At 40.4% G+C, this 15,676-nt stretch overlaps 1 protein-coding gene across 2 annotated transcripts in view; it reads right to left on the bottom strand.

The window, feature by feature from the left end:
• Positions 1 to 4,305: 4,305 nt before the first annotated feature.
• The window catches only part of GGH (gamma-glutamyl hydrolase), a 22,131-nt gene continuing 10,760 nt past the window's right edge, over positions 4,306 to 15,676 (bottom strand). For both annotated transcript variants that reach the window (XM_006019135.3, XM_025198507.1), the window contains 5 exons: positions 13,653 to 13,791; positions 12,662 to 12,768; positions 12,479 to 12,569; positions 10,997 to 11,134; positions 4,306 to 8,329 (listed from right to left, as the gene is read on the bottom strand). In XM_006019135.3, the coding sequence (XP_006019197.2) occupies positions 8,208 to 8,329; positions 10,997 to 11,134; positions 12,479 to 12,569; positions 12,662 to 12,768; positions 13,653 to 13,791 (597 nt within the window). In that variant the 3' untranslated portion in view covers positions 4,306 to 8,207. The remainder of the gene's footprint in view (positions 8,330 to 10,996; positions 11,135 to 12,478; positions 12,570 to 12,661; positions 12,769 to 13,652; positions 13,792 to 15,676) is intronic.

Below are 15,676 nucleotides of genomic sequence, written 5' to 3'. Positions count from 1 at the left end.
AACAGTAAGGAAAGCATGGGGATGAATTGAAGACAGAACTATTAATTTCTTAGTGGGTTCCTGATGGTTCTTTTCACTGTAATATCTTAAGGTTAAATCAACAAAGGAGTTGGGAGCAGAAACTCAGCATCTCATCTTTCTGCCTAGTGGAAGTCATGGGAAAGGTAATTTGGTGCCTAACAGCTTTGTTACCCTGAGGCCATGCTAAATCTATGGAATGTTATATGATATTAGAGTTAACCAGGACACCACAAACAGGAAGTTGCCTAAAATAGCCAATATCAGAGAGGGGTTTAGCTTAAAGGATTTAGTGTTTAGGGCAATCCCCTAGAAGTTGGTAGATTTGGGTCTATTGTTTAAGTATTTTCTCTTCTTCATTGATTCCAAGGCCTTTGTCACAAGTTCACTTGTAAGTGCTAAAAATCACTGGAATGTTATGTTGTCTTAAAGTTAGTACCAGTTAAGGTGCACGCTCACTTGCAACCTCTGCAAATCACTGGAATATAACCCTAGCCTGAAAGCGAACAACTTCTGAGGGTGCCTAAATGGTTTGAACATGCATCTGTGAACATGCATCTGCTTGTGTTTTAATTGTGCTTGCTTAGTGTTAAGCTGAAAGTGTAACACAACCCTAAGCTTTGCCCCAACCGACCGGTTTTTCAGTCTTTTGTACTACCCCTGCCCAATGTGTTGGTCGCTCCACCAACATGGTCCTTATCAAAATCCACTTTCTCTACACATCCTATCAGCAGATTCAACTGTGGGCCCCAAATTAGGCATCTTCTTCCTTTGCATTACCTGCAGTGTTCTTTACCTCATCTAGTCTTGGCATACAAAATACAGTAATGAGTAAAGGATAAATTATAAAGGAACTAACTGATACATTACTGAGCAGCCAGCTGCTTAATAACCAAATTACTCTTACCTGTTAGCAAGGAGAAGGCTATGAAGAAAAGCATATAGCTCAATACTCTAGAGCTCTCAAATTAAAATAATTTCAGCTGAGACAGAGAGAAGTAGTTAGCCATGTTAGTCTGAAGTCAGTCAGAAGGCAGGGTAGATAAGCACCATTATAGACTAACTAAGAAATGTATAGAAAGAGCACAAGCTTTTGTGAACCCAGGGTTACTTCATCAGATGCTGTGACAGGACTTGGAGAAAGCAGAGTATAAGGAGGAGAGAGAAATTAGAATAAAAAGACAAGGGAGGGGGCAGAGAGCAAGAGAGAGTGGGGAAGAGGGAGGTCTGCAGAGACAGATTTGCTATCTACCTCATTTCTTTCCTTTTTTTTTACTTTGAATATTTGAATGTTTGAGAGAAGATGGGCTTGGGAATTGGTGCAGAGGGCAACATGGCACCCTTATATGGCCTCTACTTATGCTCTGGAATAAACCCAATAGGTTTATGCTGACACAGCATTCCCTGACTAAGGGGAATATCAACATGGAAAATAGCTATCCTCATGCACATTACCAGCAACCTTCTGTCCCAGGGGATCACACCCATGTGATTCTCTCAGAGTGCAGCTCCTGAGGCCAGGTGGAAGAGAGTGGTGGAATTACTGATCTTCCTACTATGCGTCTGAGCCATTCTCTTTGCAGTCGTTCTGTGCAGTAGATTGGAGCATATGTGCATGTGTACGCTCAGTAAATATTAGTTAATTTTCTACTAGAAATGCCAAAAGCTTAACAGGCATATAATTATTGCCACAAAATATTATTTAATCCCACATACTTAAACAAATACCACAATAATAGTTGTCATATTCAAGCCAACATTTGGAATGTAACTTTCTGCCTAACACCAACACATTAAAATTTAAAATCTGATACAAAAGAACAATACAACTGTTTAAGAAATTATGGGCTAAATTAACTGGTTTTCTTAGGCCATCTAGTGTTGGAAATATAGTAGTACAAATTAAAAACCATTTGGTTTACACAGGTGTTGAAACATAACACATATAATAAACACAATATTATTGTTCATAGGTGCCGACTTTTATTTTTGCTGGAAGGTGGGGCTAAGATGATAGACATGTGGAAAGTTTTGCACCCTTCAGGTGACAGTCCTCTTCCCGAGGTGAGTCAGGGCCCTTGGGCCCTCATATACTTGGCACCCATGATATTGTTGATGGAATGACATATTCTTTATAATAGTGGGATAGATTTATTAGCGCTGTCTGAATGAGATTAGTACTTGGCTCTATGGTTTTTCTGCTTCTTCATCAGTATCAATTTCAAAATGTATTTTAATTTTAATGTTTCAATAATGTGGATAGTGAAGTCTGAAGACTGGAATTTTTATATTAAAAACAAAATTGTTCTTAAAAGTATTACTGTTAATTTCTAGTGTGAGCAATTTTGGATTGTTTGGGGCAGAAGTCATTGACAGAATCGGATATTCAGGGAAGTTACAAAGAATGTAAGAAGTTGTAATTTCACTGAGTAAAGCAGAAATGAAGCATAAAAAGAGGTTCCTTGCTCACACTTCGAAGCTTCATGTCACTCAGCATACTGCCCCACGAGCCTTGTGACTTTCTCAGGGCCATAACGCCAGGTATCACCCAGCTCCCTGCTGTGCCTCTCAGATGCACAGAGCTCCACCAACATTATCCAGCCCCCTGCTCTGACAGTCACCCCCAAGGAAAATCCCTCAAACTGCATGGCTCAGCTCCTGCAGAAGCTTCACCATGCCAGTCTCCAATTTGGGCAGTGTCTTATTTTTAGAACTAAACAAAGGCTGCACAACACCCAGTCAAATGTTCTGGAAGAATTTTCCCATGTTTGTTCTTCTTGTAGAGAAATTTACCAAGAGTCACGTGTACAGACATTCAATGCTGAGGCCCTGAAGAGCTTACACCAGGAGTGGGCAAAATGCAGCCTGAGGGCCGGATGCAGCCCGCCAGGCCATTCTATCCGGCCTGCGGGTCCCCTAAAAAATTTAGAAAATGAATATTAATCTGCCCTGGGCTGCCTGTCATGCGGCCCTCAATGGCTTGCTGAAACTCAGTAAGCGGCCCTCCGCCCAAAATAATTGCCTGCCCCTGGCTTACACAGTGCAGCCAGGGAGTGCTCTGCAAGTTTCTTTAGTCTGCCTGGTAACAGATGACAGCAGTGCATAGGGCAGCCCTGATTGGCTAACCCAGGCTCATCCTGTGTTTCCCTGCAGCAAAATGTGGGGATTGTGAAGTGGAAGTGTTTTGGAGCAGCAGTCCAGTGAGTGACACCCTATCTCCTTGGGGCAGGGGAAAGGTGGGGAAGCTGGAGGATTATGTTCTCTGCTGAGAAAAGCCATTGGATGTACAGACACTTACTTTCCCAGGAGTGATTTAATCCTGGTTGTTCCCAGGTTATTTTTCCCCTGGAGTGGCCATTTTTACTCAGGGAGCAAAAACCTGAACATCTGTACACTTGTGGTCTCTCCTTGAAGAGCAGTGATTACCCCAGGAGAAACTGAATGTCTGTATGAGGCCAAAGTTAATCTAAACCAGGGGTTGGCAATTATTTGGGTCCACGGGCCACATAGGGAGTTTTGGAAAGCTGTCACAGGCAAAGTGAGTATCCACCCCCCACCCTGTGCAACAGCTTACCAAACCTCCTTATGTGGGATGGTGCTGCAGGTGGGAAGCTGGTGTGAGCATGGGTGGGCAGCAGTTTCAGCTAACTTAGCTGGGCTTCCCATTGCCACCAAAACCACCTCCAGGCTGCCCTTTTAGCCTGAGGAGAGGCTGGAGCTGCTGCCCTGCTTCATCACTGGCAGCCTTAGTGCCGAGGCAGTGGTGGCCAAGCAGAAGTTGCTGCTGGGTGCTGGGAGAAACCATAGAGCAACCACAGTGTGGGCTATGACAACTGCAGCAAGAAGGGGGAGGTGAGTGCAGACAATGGCAGCAGTGAGAGGAAGGTGACCACAGCTCCCACTCGGTCCCACTTTTTCCCCGCACCCAGCAGCAGCTCTTCTGCTCAACCGCTGCTGCCACTCATTGTGGTCAGGGCAGGCAGGGCTAGAGTGGGTGCAGCAGGGACCCTGATCCCCACATGTGAGATGGGCCAGGGCTAGGGCTGTGTGCTCAGTCCAGGCCTTGGGCCCTGTCTGCATGGGTTCTGGCCAGTCTTTGTGGGGCTCCAGCCAGTGGCAGCAGCTAGAAGGAGCCAGCACTGCCAAGCCTGCTGAAAAATGGAGTCCAGCTGCAGAGCTGCCCCAGCCCTGATAGTGTGCAACTGTTAAAGCTGGACAGAAAAACAAGGAACTGTAAATATTTGTCTCTTTAGAATCTGTGAACAACATAAAGTACAAAACTGCTTAGATAAATTTTATTTCAAGTATTAAAGGACATCATTAACATTATCAGTTCATTGAAGTAAGGCTTATACAGTAGAACAAAACAACAAGAAAAATAAACTTACATATTTGTGAATAAATATACTAATCTCTTCCATGTTATATATCAGACAAAGTTCTTTGGGTAGATGGGATATATTTTATTAGACCAACAAAATAGTTGGAAAAATTGTTCTTTGCAAGCTTTTGGGCACAGACCCCCTTCTTCAGGCATAGGGAGAGGCTGCTGTTGCTTTGTGTTCTCTTGGATGGAACAGAAGCCAATATGCAAATGTGTGGCAGTGAGGATCAGAGGCCATGGGAGACAATAGGTGTAAGACAGGTGGCAAAGGGGAAAGTGGGGAGTGTTGAACTGGTGATAGAATGTTGCTGGTAAAATGCAGAGCTGTTACCTGGGGTTATCAGATAGCAGGCAGGTTATAATGTGCCATAAATCCAATTAGTCCATGATTTATGGCGCACAGTTGATCTAATAAAAGATATTGCATTTGCCCAAAGAACCTTGGATACCTATGTCCTTAGACCAACATGGCAACAACCAATACCCCCAAAACATATTATACTGTATACAATATATCCCTTCTTACCACCACTGAACTTAACAAGAATCCCAAAGTCAGGATTGGTCCCTATATAAGGGCTGCATCTTCCATTGCTTAATCAGGTCAACGTCTCTGAGAGTTTTGCTTGTGTAAGAACTGCAGGATTTGGCCCTTAGTTTGTAAGTAACTTAGCTGCTCTGCTTGTTGACAGATAGAGGATCTGATTCCATCTCTCCTCTCCCCAGTGTATGCCAGGAATAATTCTAATGCAGTCAATTTATACTGTCATATTTGTGTAAGAAATCAGACCCATGCTACAGATTCAAAATATAACATAGAACTATAGTGAACTCAACTGGGCTAGACAAGCAATTGCAGAAGTAACCTACAATGTCCCACAGAAATTCAATTTCTCTCCCTTTGACAGTAACACCCAGAAACTGAAATACAGGCTTTGAGTTTCAGACCCAAGCCATACCCAGATAGCTGCTTTTGCTTTGTGGCTAGCCCTATCTAATTGTAACTAGCAAGAAAAAAGTATTCCTCCAACTTGAATGACCTGAGAAATGTATTGCATGTATTTCAGATTTGGTACTTCAGAATACAGTATATTCACTTCCAATTCTGGAGACCTGAGTGTCAAAACCTGTATTTTTTCATACTCAAAATTCCCATTGACATCAATGCAAGTTTACAGCCTGACTAATGAAAGAGAAATATGTGCAATTGTCTCATTTGAATTCTCATATGGATCTAGCAAAGAAATACTCAAACTTTTTTCAGTAATTGAGAACATCCACTTAAATTTAAGGAAGTGTGCTGCAAGGCAAACAAAGAGAAAGGGATTACAGTACAGTAAATTCAACAGTAAGCATTTGCAGTGCTGACTCCATGTAGTCATCTTTATGTAAAGTATGACATGACCCTGTTTTAAAAAGAAGAGTAAAACTTTGGCCCTTCTGTCATCAATAACCAAGCTTTTGATTTGATCAGGAATTCACTCAATAGGAAAAGAAAAAGTTAAATTACTCATGATGGCGTTAAGGACTACTCAGTCCTTTAAAAAGCAAATTGAGGGCCTAATCCAAAGATCTGTCCATTGATTACAGTGGGCTTCCTGATTGGATTCTCAAGGAAGGTATGAAAATGTATTTTAAGTTGGGAGTGGGAAGTTAATCAGTGGGTATGTCTACACATGCGCCCTTAAAGTGACTTAAGGCAATTAACATTGCATTAGTTGCTGTATTTAAGGTGCATTAAGGATGTGTCTACGTGTGCCCATCCTTAATGTGCCTTAAATATGGCAACTTAGGGAGATCTAGCACTAAATTTGATACCTGCATAAAGCAGGTATCAAATTTAGGTGTGAGTAGTAGAGACACCGTACCCCATGTGTAAGCGCGGTACGGCACCTTAACACTTATGTCTGTTGCACCAGCTGCAACATGGGCAGGGGGCTTGGTGCCCAGCCTCCCTAGGCTGAGCCAAGCAGAGCCCCCAGGAGTGTCCTGCCAGCAGACAAGCTGGGCGCTTGCTAGGGACGGAGCCAGCTGGAGCAGGAAAAACCTGCCATGAGTTGCAGGGTCAGACGCAGACCCAGTCTGCTTGCTGTCTCAGGCAGGAGCCCCAGCACCAGCTTCTAAAGGTGCCTAAATCCCAGGCAGGCAGTGAGGCGTCCCACCACTACAGGGGTTGCATTGCCTGGCCAGCAAACCCATGCCTCTACCACAGGGCAGGATTGATGCTAGCGGAAGCAAAAGTACCCACCATTTTTACTTCCTGGCAGTGCCATTCATCTGCTGGGGAGGGAGGACCAGGGGAAGTGGATAAGAGCAGTGCTGTGAGAGGAACTGTCTAGAGTGCTGACAAGGGCAGGATGCAAAGCCATGTTAAGGCACCTTAAGGTAACCACATGTAGACATGCACCTAAACTGTTTTAATGTGCCTTAGGGTAAGGCACATTAAGTTTAGGCACATGTAAATTCACATGTAAACATGCCCAGTGTTCTGTAACATAGGCCCTCCAAACTAGATTATTTTTTCTGATGTTAGCTATGCCTTGACTATGCTTCATTTTCCCCGATATGTAAGACTACAATAGCACAAGCTACCCAAAAAGATACCCAATACAATTCCATAAATAGGATACTACATGACCTTTTTATATCTTTCTGCAACAACACTTTCCTATTATTTTGTCCTTGTTTCCAAGGACAGACTGGCTACATCTACACAAGACATTTCCTGAGGAGCTGCCTAATTAGCTCTGCACTAAATATCATAGTATCTACACATGCAGCTCTACTAGGCCGCATTATTAGGAAACTAATAAACTCTGCAGCAGGGAGTTTTTCCATAAAGACAAGTACTATCCAGTTAATAAAAGTACTATCCTGCTGTGGAGTTTTTTGGTGTACTGCAACGCATGTGTAGATGCTGATATTCAAACAGCACGCCTGGGAGCAATAACCTCCAACAAGTTATATGCTGGAGTTTGTTTCTTCAAATTAATAACACATGTAGACATACCCACTGTGTTCTCTGCCAAGAGTTTGGTTATGCAGACATACTTATATTAAGTTCCAAATGAGATGACCGTTTCATTTTTAAAATGTTTCATATTCTTTCCAGGAGAACAGAATTATACTGTAATATATATTTAAACTAAATATGTTACAATGATAGATTCCACCATATTTTGCAGAAGTAAACTAATTTGAAATATATGTGAGCAAAATATTGCAAAATTTTTAATAAACGTGGATGCTCGATTAGCCAAGTCTGCTGGAGCGTGGCAATTATTGTGCTCCGGCATCCTCCCACGTCTCATGTATTAGCGTCCCTGTGCTTCAAATGGTGGTGGGGGTGTTTGAACTAAAGCTTGTCAAACGAGCTTCATTTCAAGCAGCTCTGCCACCATTTTGAAGTACAGGGGTACTAACGCACAAGACGGTGGGGAGCTTTAATTGAAGTGGCTCTCAGAGCTATACCACTCTAATTAAAGTGCCACCTCCCACCTCCAGAGCACATGTAAAAATGCCCCCTGATTCTTTCGATGTATAATTAAGTTGTCTCCTCTGGAGGTAAAATACATTTTTCTGTAGCATGTTTGAAAACGTGATCCATCACAATTATTTTATCACTGAATGTAAATTTTTAAATTAATAGTTCAACCCTACAAAGACAACACAAGATAAATCATTGTAAGGTAATGTAAGGCACTCAGGCCTTCTGTCATTTGCAATGCACAACATCTGCTTAATTATGAAACAGGAACAAACAACTCTATTCACAAATAGCTATCCTGTACCTCTGAGGAGACATTCAATCAAAAAAAAAGACTTGCTGAAATATAGACGATCCTCCCAAAAAAACTGGGATATAATTGTAAATCAATGCTTTGGTTTCTTCTTCTTTACTGGAAAAATGGTGCAGGCTCTTCCGGGCTGTAAAATATTTGAAAAGTACAGGCTTATTACACTGCCATCATCTATGACAGCTCCTAGTACTGTCAGTTATTCTATGTAGAATGAGCATAAAGAACATTATTATAATGGTTGCTTTTTGTGGAAAAAAATATATTGGGATACCGTTCTCTGGTAAAAGGGTTGCTTTATTATCATGGGAGACAATGTAAGTTACTAAAAGCAGTAGCTGGTGCTAAAAATGGATTCATGCAGCACTGGAGTCACCCATACCAGCAGATTTAAGATGTTGGAATACTAGTCTACTATACAGTTGAAAAGTTGATATGGACTGTATTGGTAAGGAAAACAAAAGCCTTCCAAATTCACTGTTTCATTTCTGGAACTTCACACAGGAAAAAATTAACAGGAAACAGTAAGAAATATCACTGATTAAAAGTAAACGTGTCTCAGCAGACCAGTTTGGTTATTAAAAGCTCAGAAGTTCTGAGTGTAATTCTCTATCGGTTAGAAATTATTTTCAGCCTTATTGCACATTTTATTTCATTGTGTAGAGGAAATAGGTAAGAGAGGTTCTAATCAATACAAACTAAGTAAAGTACAACCCAGAGGCAATGAAACACTGAGGTCACCCAGCCTGAAGACCTCTTTATAATCTGCAGGAAACTTTACAAGATAATTGCAATAATGCTGTAAAGAGTTTTGAAGGATTAACTAACATAGAAGGGTGTGTCTACATATGCATTAATGTGTTTTTCCTACTGCACATTAAATGTAGTACTTCCAATATGAAATAATAAATAAATGCACATTAGGCTGTGCTAATGCACAGTAAGGCAAGCACATGCTTTTTAGGTGATGCTTAATGTGAAGTAGCCTATTCCACTGTGCATTAGAGTATTAGCATGGTTTTTTATGTGCTGCTTTAATGCACAACAGAACAGGCTACTGTGCATTAAAGTGCACATATATATGCACCTGATGAGATCCTGCAATTCAGGAAAAGCGATAGAGACCTATAAAGGTTGGAGTGCAATGCTGCAACAGAACAAAAAGGGATTGGTCTTTTTTGTCAAGTTATTTTCTTTTTCTATCCCCCTTTTGAGTCTCACTGAAAACCCTGATAAAACAAAAAAAGGAAGCTTGCGGAAATTCTGAATGGGAAATTTTATCTCATTTTGCCATGGGCAAAGTTGTGACACTACAACATGAATAGAAGTCTAGTCAGTGAAAGAACAAAATTTTAAAGCTGATATTTGTTACTCTGTCCCCCTGTCAACTTTCCTGTTAATTGTTTTCTGTTTCTAATGAGAATATGTCATTCAGACAGATTTTAGAGACCAAACTGGCCAAGCTCAATTAGTTTATTGATTGTGGTCTTTGTGATCCTAATCAATCAGCAAGTCATAATGCTGAGCATTACCCCTCAAAAGGAGCAGTGGGAGCATCTACACGTGCACATTAATGCACACCAATTTCCCAGTTGGTCTAATAAGGGGTATCATTTCTGGACCAAGACTTCTAGGCTTTTGCATTTCTTTCTGTCTCAGACCAACATGGCTACCAAATACATCCCAGCAATAAACTCTGGCACATATTGCACCGGTGTTTATTGCTCAGAGGCACACATCTGCACGTGAACCCAGGATTGCAACATGTTGAGCTAGGGCTGAACAGCCTCAGCCGGCTGGGATCCTGGGGGTTCAGCCTGCCAGCCTGGCGTTGCTTCCCCCAGCTCAACATGCTGTGGAGGGGCTGACTGCTACACAAGCGTACTTTAGTGCAGGGCTAGCCAGCAGGCAGCCCCCACACAGAAGCACCCTCATGCCCCAGCCAGCTGGGGCAACATCTACACGTGCACTGCTGCCAAGTGTTTTACTCCACTTCAAGATATTACTTATAATAGAGGTGCATGTGTAGATGCTGAGATGTTTACTGCCAGCAAATTATTCTACCATGCAGTTAATTAGTCCAGTTATTCTCACAATAAACTGTACAGTAAATATCTCATGTAGATGCACCCAGGATGTGCTACAGTGTCTGCAGTGACTGGAGTGGATCAAACTCAACACACCTATATTTATATTCCAGTTGTTTACAGCAAACACACCAACATATTTAAAATACTATAAAAATTCTACAGAACAGATCCTTGCAGTTTACCATGTTCTGAACAAATCATTTCAGAAGCTCACCAAAATCCAAAGATCTTATGTTCTCCAGATCCTGGTTCACATTACATAGTTGCTAAGCAGCCATATAACCATCTTATATAATGTCTTTTTGATATGTTCTTATATTGAAAAGCTTTCTGGGAAAGAGGTTTATTGTTATTCAACCTAGTTTAACTACAGAACAGTCTAAAACACCAAGGAACTGACCAACAACACTGGCTATTGAAAGAAGTTCATCTACTTCCATCAGAAGGTTTCACTTCTGATATTAAGTTTTGCTAAGTTAAGGTGTTCCTTATTTTATAAGCCTATACATTTTGCATAATAAGCTTCTCAGGGATCAGTAAGAGGTACAGAATTTTGATGACTGAAAAGGAACTTATTTTTTCTTCAAATAAAGTTCCACTACTGTAACTCCCAAAAACCAATGGTGTAAGGTATGTGTGCATGTGTGTGTGTGTGTGTGTGTGTGTGTGTGTGTGTACACACACATCCCCCTCATCAAACTTCTTACCTTCATTAACAAAGAAGTCAGCTGTATAATATGCTGCTTTCACAGCTGATGGGGAATGTGGTATTCCTGATGAGTTGTACCATTCAAAAGGATTTTTCTCTGGATGCCACTGAACACCATAAATGGGATATTCAAATGCTGTAGAAAAAAAAATTTCATAGGTGAGCAAGATGTATGCCTTTACTTAAGAGGTATGTGGATACCTTTATTAAGATGAACATGGAGCATGAAGGTTTGGAGAAATATCACTTATATTTAATGGCTTCTATAATGGGAAAAAGGTCAAAAAGAGCAAGTTGGATCTCTGTCATAAAAATTCACTCATGCTTCAAAATTCATAATAAGCCCAACATTTAGAACAACATTTAGCTGCAGTGTTGTAAACAGTTTCATTTCAGAAAAAAATGTAACATGGCAAGCAATTACTGCGTGCAAGCAGTCCACCACAGTTACAATTGAATATATAATGTATATACCACCACATGCATTATTTGCTGTATAGTGTTTAGTAGAATCATAAGAAAATCTTCTCTCTAGGATTCTCTAGTGCATGGGTGCCATGTAATCTGGTCCACGGAGCCATGTAATCTAGTTCATGGAGTCTCCCCTCAGGTCTGGAAATTTGGTGGTGGGTAAGCAGTGGCAATTAACATTACCACCACGCCCCTGCCAAATTTCCAAACCCCATATACTTGGATTGGCTCCAACTGGACCAGTCCTTCAAGGCTGCATCAGACCCTGGCCCCACGCAGCTATATTGGCCCTGGCTGGGCTGTTTCCACACAGCTTGATGGGGTCCCAGCTGAGTCAGCACCACACTCTGGATTGGACCCATGGACTGGATTCAACCCATGGACAGACCTGGCAATGCTCATCTGGCCTGCAGGCTGAAAAAATTGCACACCATTGCTCTAGGGAACTGACACACACATTAATGAAGTTAAATATGCCATGTGAAAGTGTAAGTAATGCAGAAGCCTCTTAGAAGATGTCAGAAGTTACCAGCTTTTAGACGTTACCAGCACTACTGACAAAGTTGTCAAGGACACTGTTGATATCTCTACCATAAATGGCACTCCGTGTACTGCAGGCACAGATAAAGAGTGAAGCAGGGAGAGGCAGTATCAGCAGCCAGACAACAGGTAAATGCACATTGTACTGTAGAGGAATTAAGCTGGAGTAGCATATATCTTGTTTCACAGCACGGAAAATATTCTAGTGCTTAAATGTGCTGCCATATCTGGAAAGGGAGCAAGAGGTGAGAAGTAAAAATACTTATGTTCAGAGGCATGCATGTCAAAAGATAAGTTCTCTCTCCAGACAGAGCACATTCCAGTCACTCAAAAGGCAAACAGTGCTGAAACATGTATTAGTGCAACAATTAACTTGTATTATAAATTAGAAAAACTGCCATCCTACTAAGGTAATCCACAACTCTTCCCTCCCCCCTGAAACCAACTTCATTAACATTTCAATCATTACCTTCCATTGTTGATATAAACTCCACTTCATTGTGCGTGTTGGTTGTCAGAACCTTATAGAATTTCCATAGTTTGTTATTCGCTCTGAAATTCTGCAGCAAAAAAGTTACAGAAATTTTAATTATTATTTCTAAATTTAACAGAGGAAACTTATTTGGGTTCACTAAATAAGACGATCAAATACCTGCTTGGAAAGACTCCAGTAGTGAAAGTTTGCTGTCAAAGGCTCAGTAGCAAGATGTCGTAACAACTCATCTGGGAAATCCTTGAATAACCTGCTATCTTTTGCATCTTATACCAAAAAGACAAAGACATGTTCTCAATTACCTTACTGACAAGGGCTGGATTATCTTTATCAGGTGGGATACAACTTTAATAAATACTGGCTAAATTTATTCTGAATCCTTGTGATCCTATTCTTTCATGAAACTGAGTTAGTTAAGAAGACCGATATAAAGATGCTCCCACATGTAAGTCTGTACTACTACTTCATCAGCATTTGCGCTTGCTGTTTTCACTAGGATACATGCTGCAACCCTCACCCACTGCAGGTTTTGTTTTGTGAACAGCAATGCAATACAATTTGACCCAATGATTGACTGATGGCAATCAATGGGGCAATGGTGATTATTTCATGACAAGAAGTCACAGAAAATGTCATTAAAGCCAAGCTTCTCCTATCTTTATGCTGAGTTTACACATACCTGAGTCTGCAAGTAGCCCCAGTACCCTGTGCTATAACACCAAAGAAAAGAGTGCTCCTGTTCATAATTAGACATGATTCTTGCAGCCAAGTTCTAATCTAACTGTCCCCAAAATTTGGAGGTGGTCGGACTACAATTTGTGACGTAAAGAGAGGGTCAGAGCCAAATACTGAATTCAGGACCATAGTTTCCTGAAGCTCAGGGGTTTTCAAAGCCATAATTTTTGTTTGGATCTCAATTTAACTCTTACCTTCAAACGGCTTGTTTCTCCTCAAATCTAGCAGCTATATAATGTTATTAGTTTACTATTAATAGTAACAAAACTGACAGTGTTAAAAGTTGATTGTTGGTGACAGAACAAATCACTTGTTCCAAAACCTCAACCCCCAAATGAGAAAAAAAAATCTGAGAAGTTCTGCAAAGATTTCTGCGCATTTCAAATGACAGCAGGAACGTAAGAGGATGGTTCACCTGAAGTAAAGTTCAGTGGGAATGCAACACCTGTAGTATTAGTCCGAACAAGTAAAATCTTTCCACTGGTGAGGTATGTAAGCTCTTCAAATCCTAGGCAAGTTCCCCATACAGGAAAATAGTCTCCCTTGTCATTAGCCTTTAAAACAAGAGCGGTTGGGGAAGGAGGGGGAAACAGTCTTAAAGCAGGTCCACACATAATTTGGGCATATGCACAGGTTGCTGGAACTTAATCTTATGATTGTTTTAGACATGAAAACATTTTAGAAATGAGGAAACTCCTAAAAATAAGGCAAGCCCAGCAGTATACCCTATTAAAATAAATACATTATTTGTAGGGGAATGATTTCAGCAGCATCTAGCCTTTTATGCTTGTAGAGGTCAGTAATTTTAGGCTTCAGGTACCTGAAGGAGAAATCTAAGATTTTAAATAATATAAGAGAGAAAGTTGCACTTATTTAAAAAAAACACAACACAATTAAATTGATGTAACATTTGTTTTAAAAGCAAAACCACGGAAGGAAAGAATGAAACACACTAAGAAAAAAAACAGAATAAAATCTCAGTTTTGTCACTTAACTATATAACTCAGAGAGAAAATCCGGAGAGCAAGAATTTTGTATTTTTTACTTTATTGCTTTTCTAGCCACAAGTAAACTTTAAATTGGCTCATCTCCAGAACACTATTTTTTGAGAGGGCCGACTATATTTTCTTAAGTTGTTTCTAAAACAACTTCACTTCTGGGTTATGATCCGGCTTAAAAAGATGTTGTTCTTTTGACATTTAGAATGGAGCTATTACCTCAGTTTAACTAGACACTCCAACAGAGACGGTCCAATGGTATTATAGCATCTCTGTCATATTCTATGCCTGATTTAAAGGTATAAGGCTCTGACTTTCTTTGGTGAAAATGAGAAGTAACTCCTTCAAAGTCAAAGGAGTTATACTGATTGAAGTGAAACTATAATCAAGCCCCTACCTTAAAGTCCCTTATTTTTCCTTTATTTAAATAAACATTCTGGAGTAAGCATATATTTACCAGTGTCAAAGACTGCAATTTTTAAGCTAAAGAAAAAAAAATATTGATTTTTTTCTCATTAAAGCCAATGTTAAAACATTGGATTTAGGACTTATATACACATATGAAAATACAGCCAGAATTTCTCTCTGTGAACTTGATAAGGCAAGAAGGAAAAAACATCAACATGAACTTAAATAACAGTACAGTATAAAATTCCAGGCATCTCAATACATGCTAATATGCTCTTGACTTTTTATAGCTAACTATACCTAGGAAATGTATCAGTATTTTATAGTACTAATTACGTCTCAAAAGATGCAGTTTAGAGTACACAACAATCAGGAGTAAGATAAGTAAAACATATGAGTAAGGATTGTCTATAAAGAAGTGAAAATTACTTTCTACATTTTCAATCATCTTAATTACATATACGATTGCTAATAAGATTTTTCTCAAAAACTGAGTAAAAAGTGATGTCAAAAGCAACTGAGCTGCTGCAAAGTGTCAATGGTATTTCATGATGGGCATTATTAGTAATAAGGCTCGCCCTGCCAAAAACTTCGGCCCCAATTCTGCATACTTATACATATGCTAAACTTTCTAAATGGTATTTAGAAAAGTAAGCATGCTCAGTGGGAAGCTGTCTAGGCAAGCCAGTTGGAAATGCTGAGGAGACAGGTATGCCTAACTCTCACTCTCTCAGGGACTAATATCAGGCTGGAAGGAGGTAACTGTTTCCACTTCAGTTATTACCACTTCTTGGACTTAAGTATCTAAGTAGCATCAGTTCTTCTTTCAAAAGATGGCAAGAGGAAGAGTAAGTGGTGGTGGGAGTGGTGTTCCCTTTTTCTCCAAAAGTCCAATGCTTCAAACATTCACTCAAGATGTGAGAGCTCCCAGTTTAATATCCTCTGACTAAGGGAGTTTCAACCCCATCTCTCAACCCTCTAACCATCAGGTTATAAAGTTTCCTGAGGGGCTTATACTTCTCTCAACCTCTCC

This window comes from Alligator sinensis, unplaced genomic scaffold (assembly GCF_000455745.1).
Source record: "Alligator sinensis unplaced genomic scaffold, ASM45574v1 scaffold860_1, whole genome shotgun sequence".
NCBI classification, from domain to species: Eukaryota; Metazoa; Chordata; order Crocodylia; family Alligatoridae; genus Alligator; species Alligator sinensis.
The sequence above is the reverse complement of the archived record's forward strand: the minus strand, read 5'-3'. Positions and strand labels throughout refer to the sequence as shown.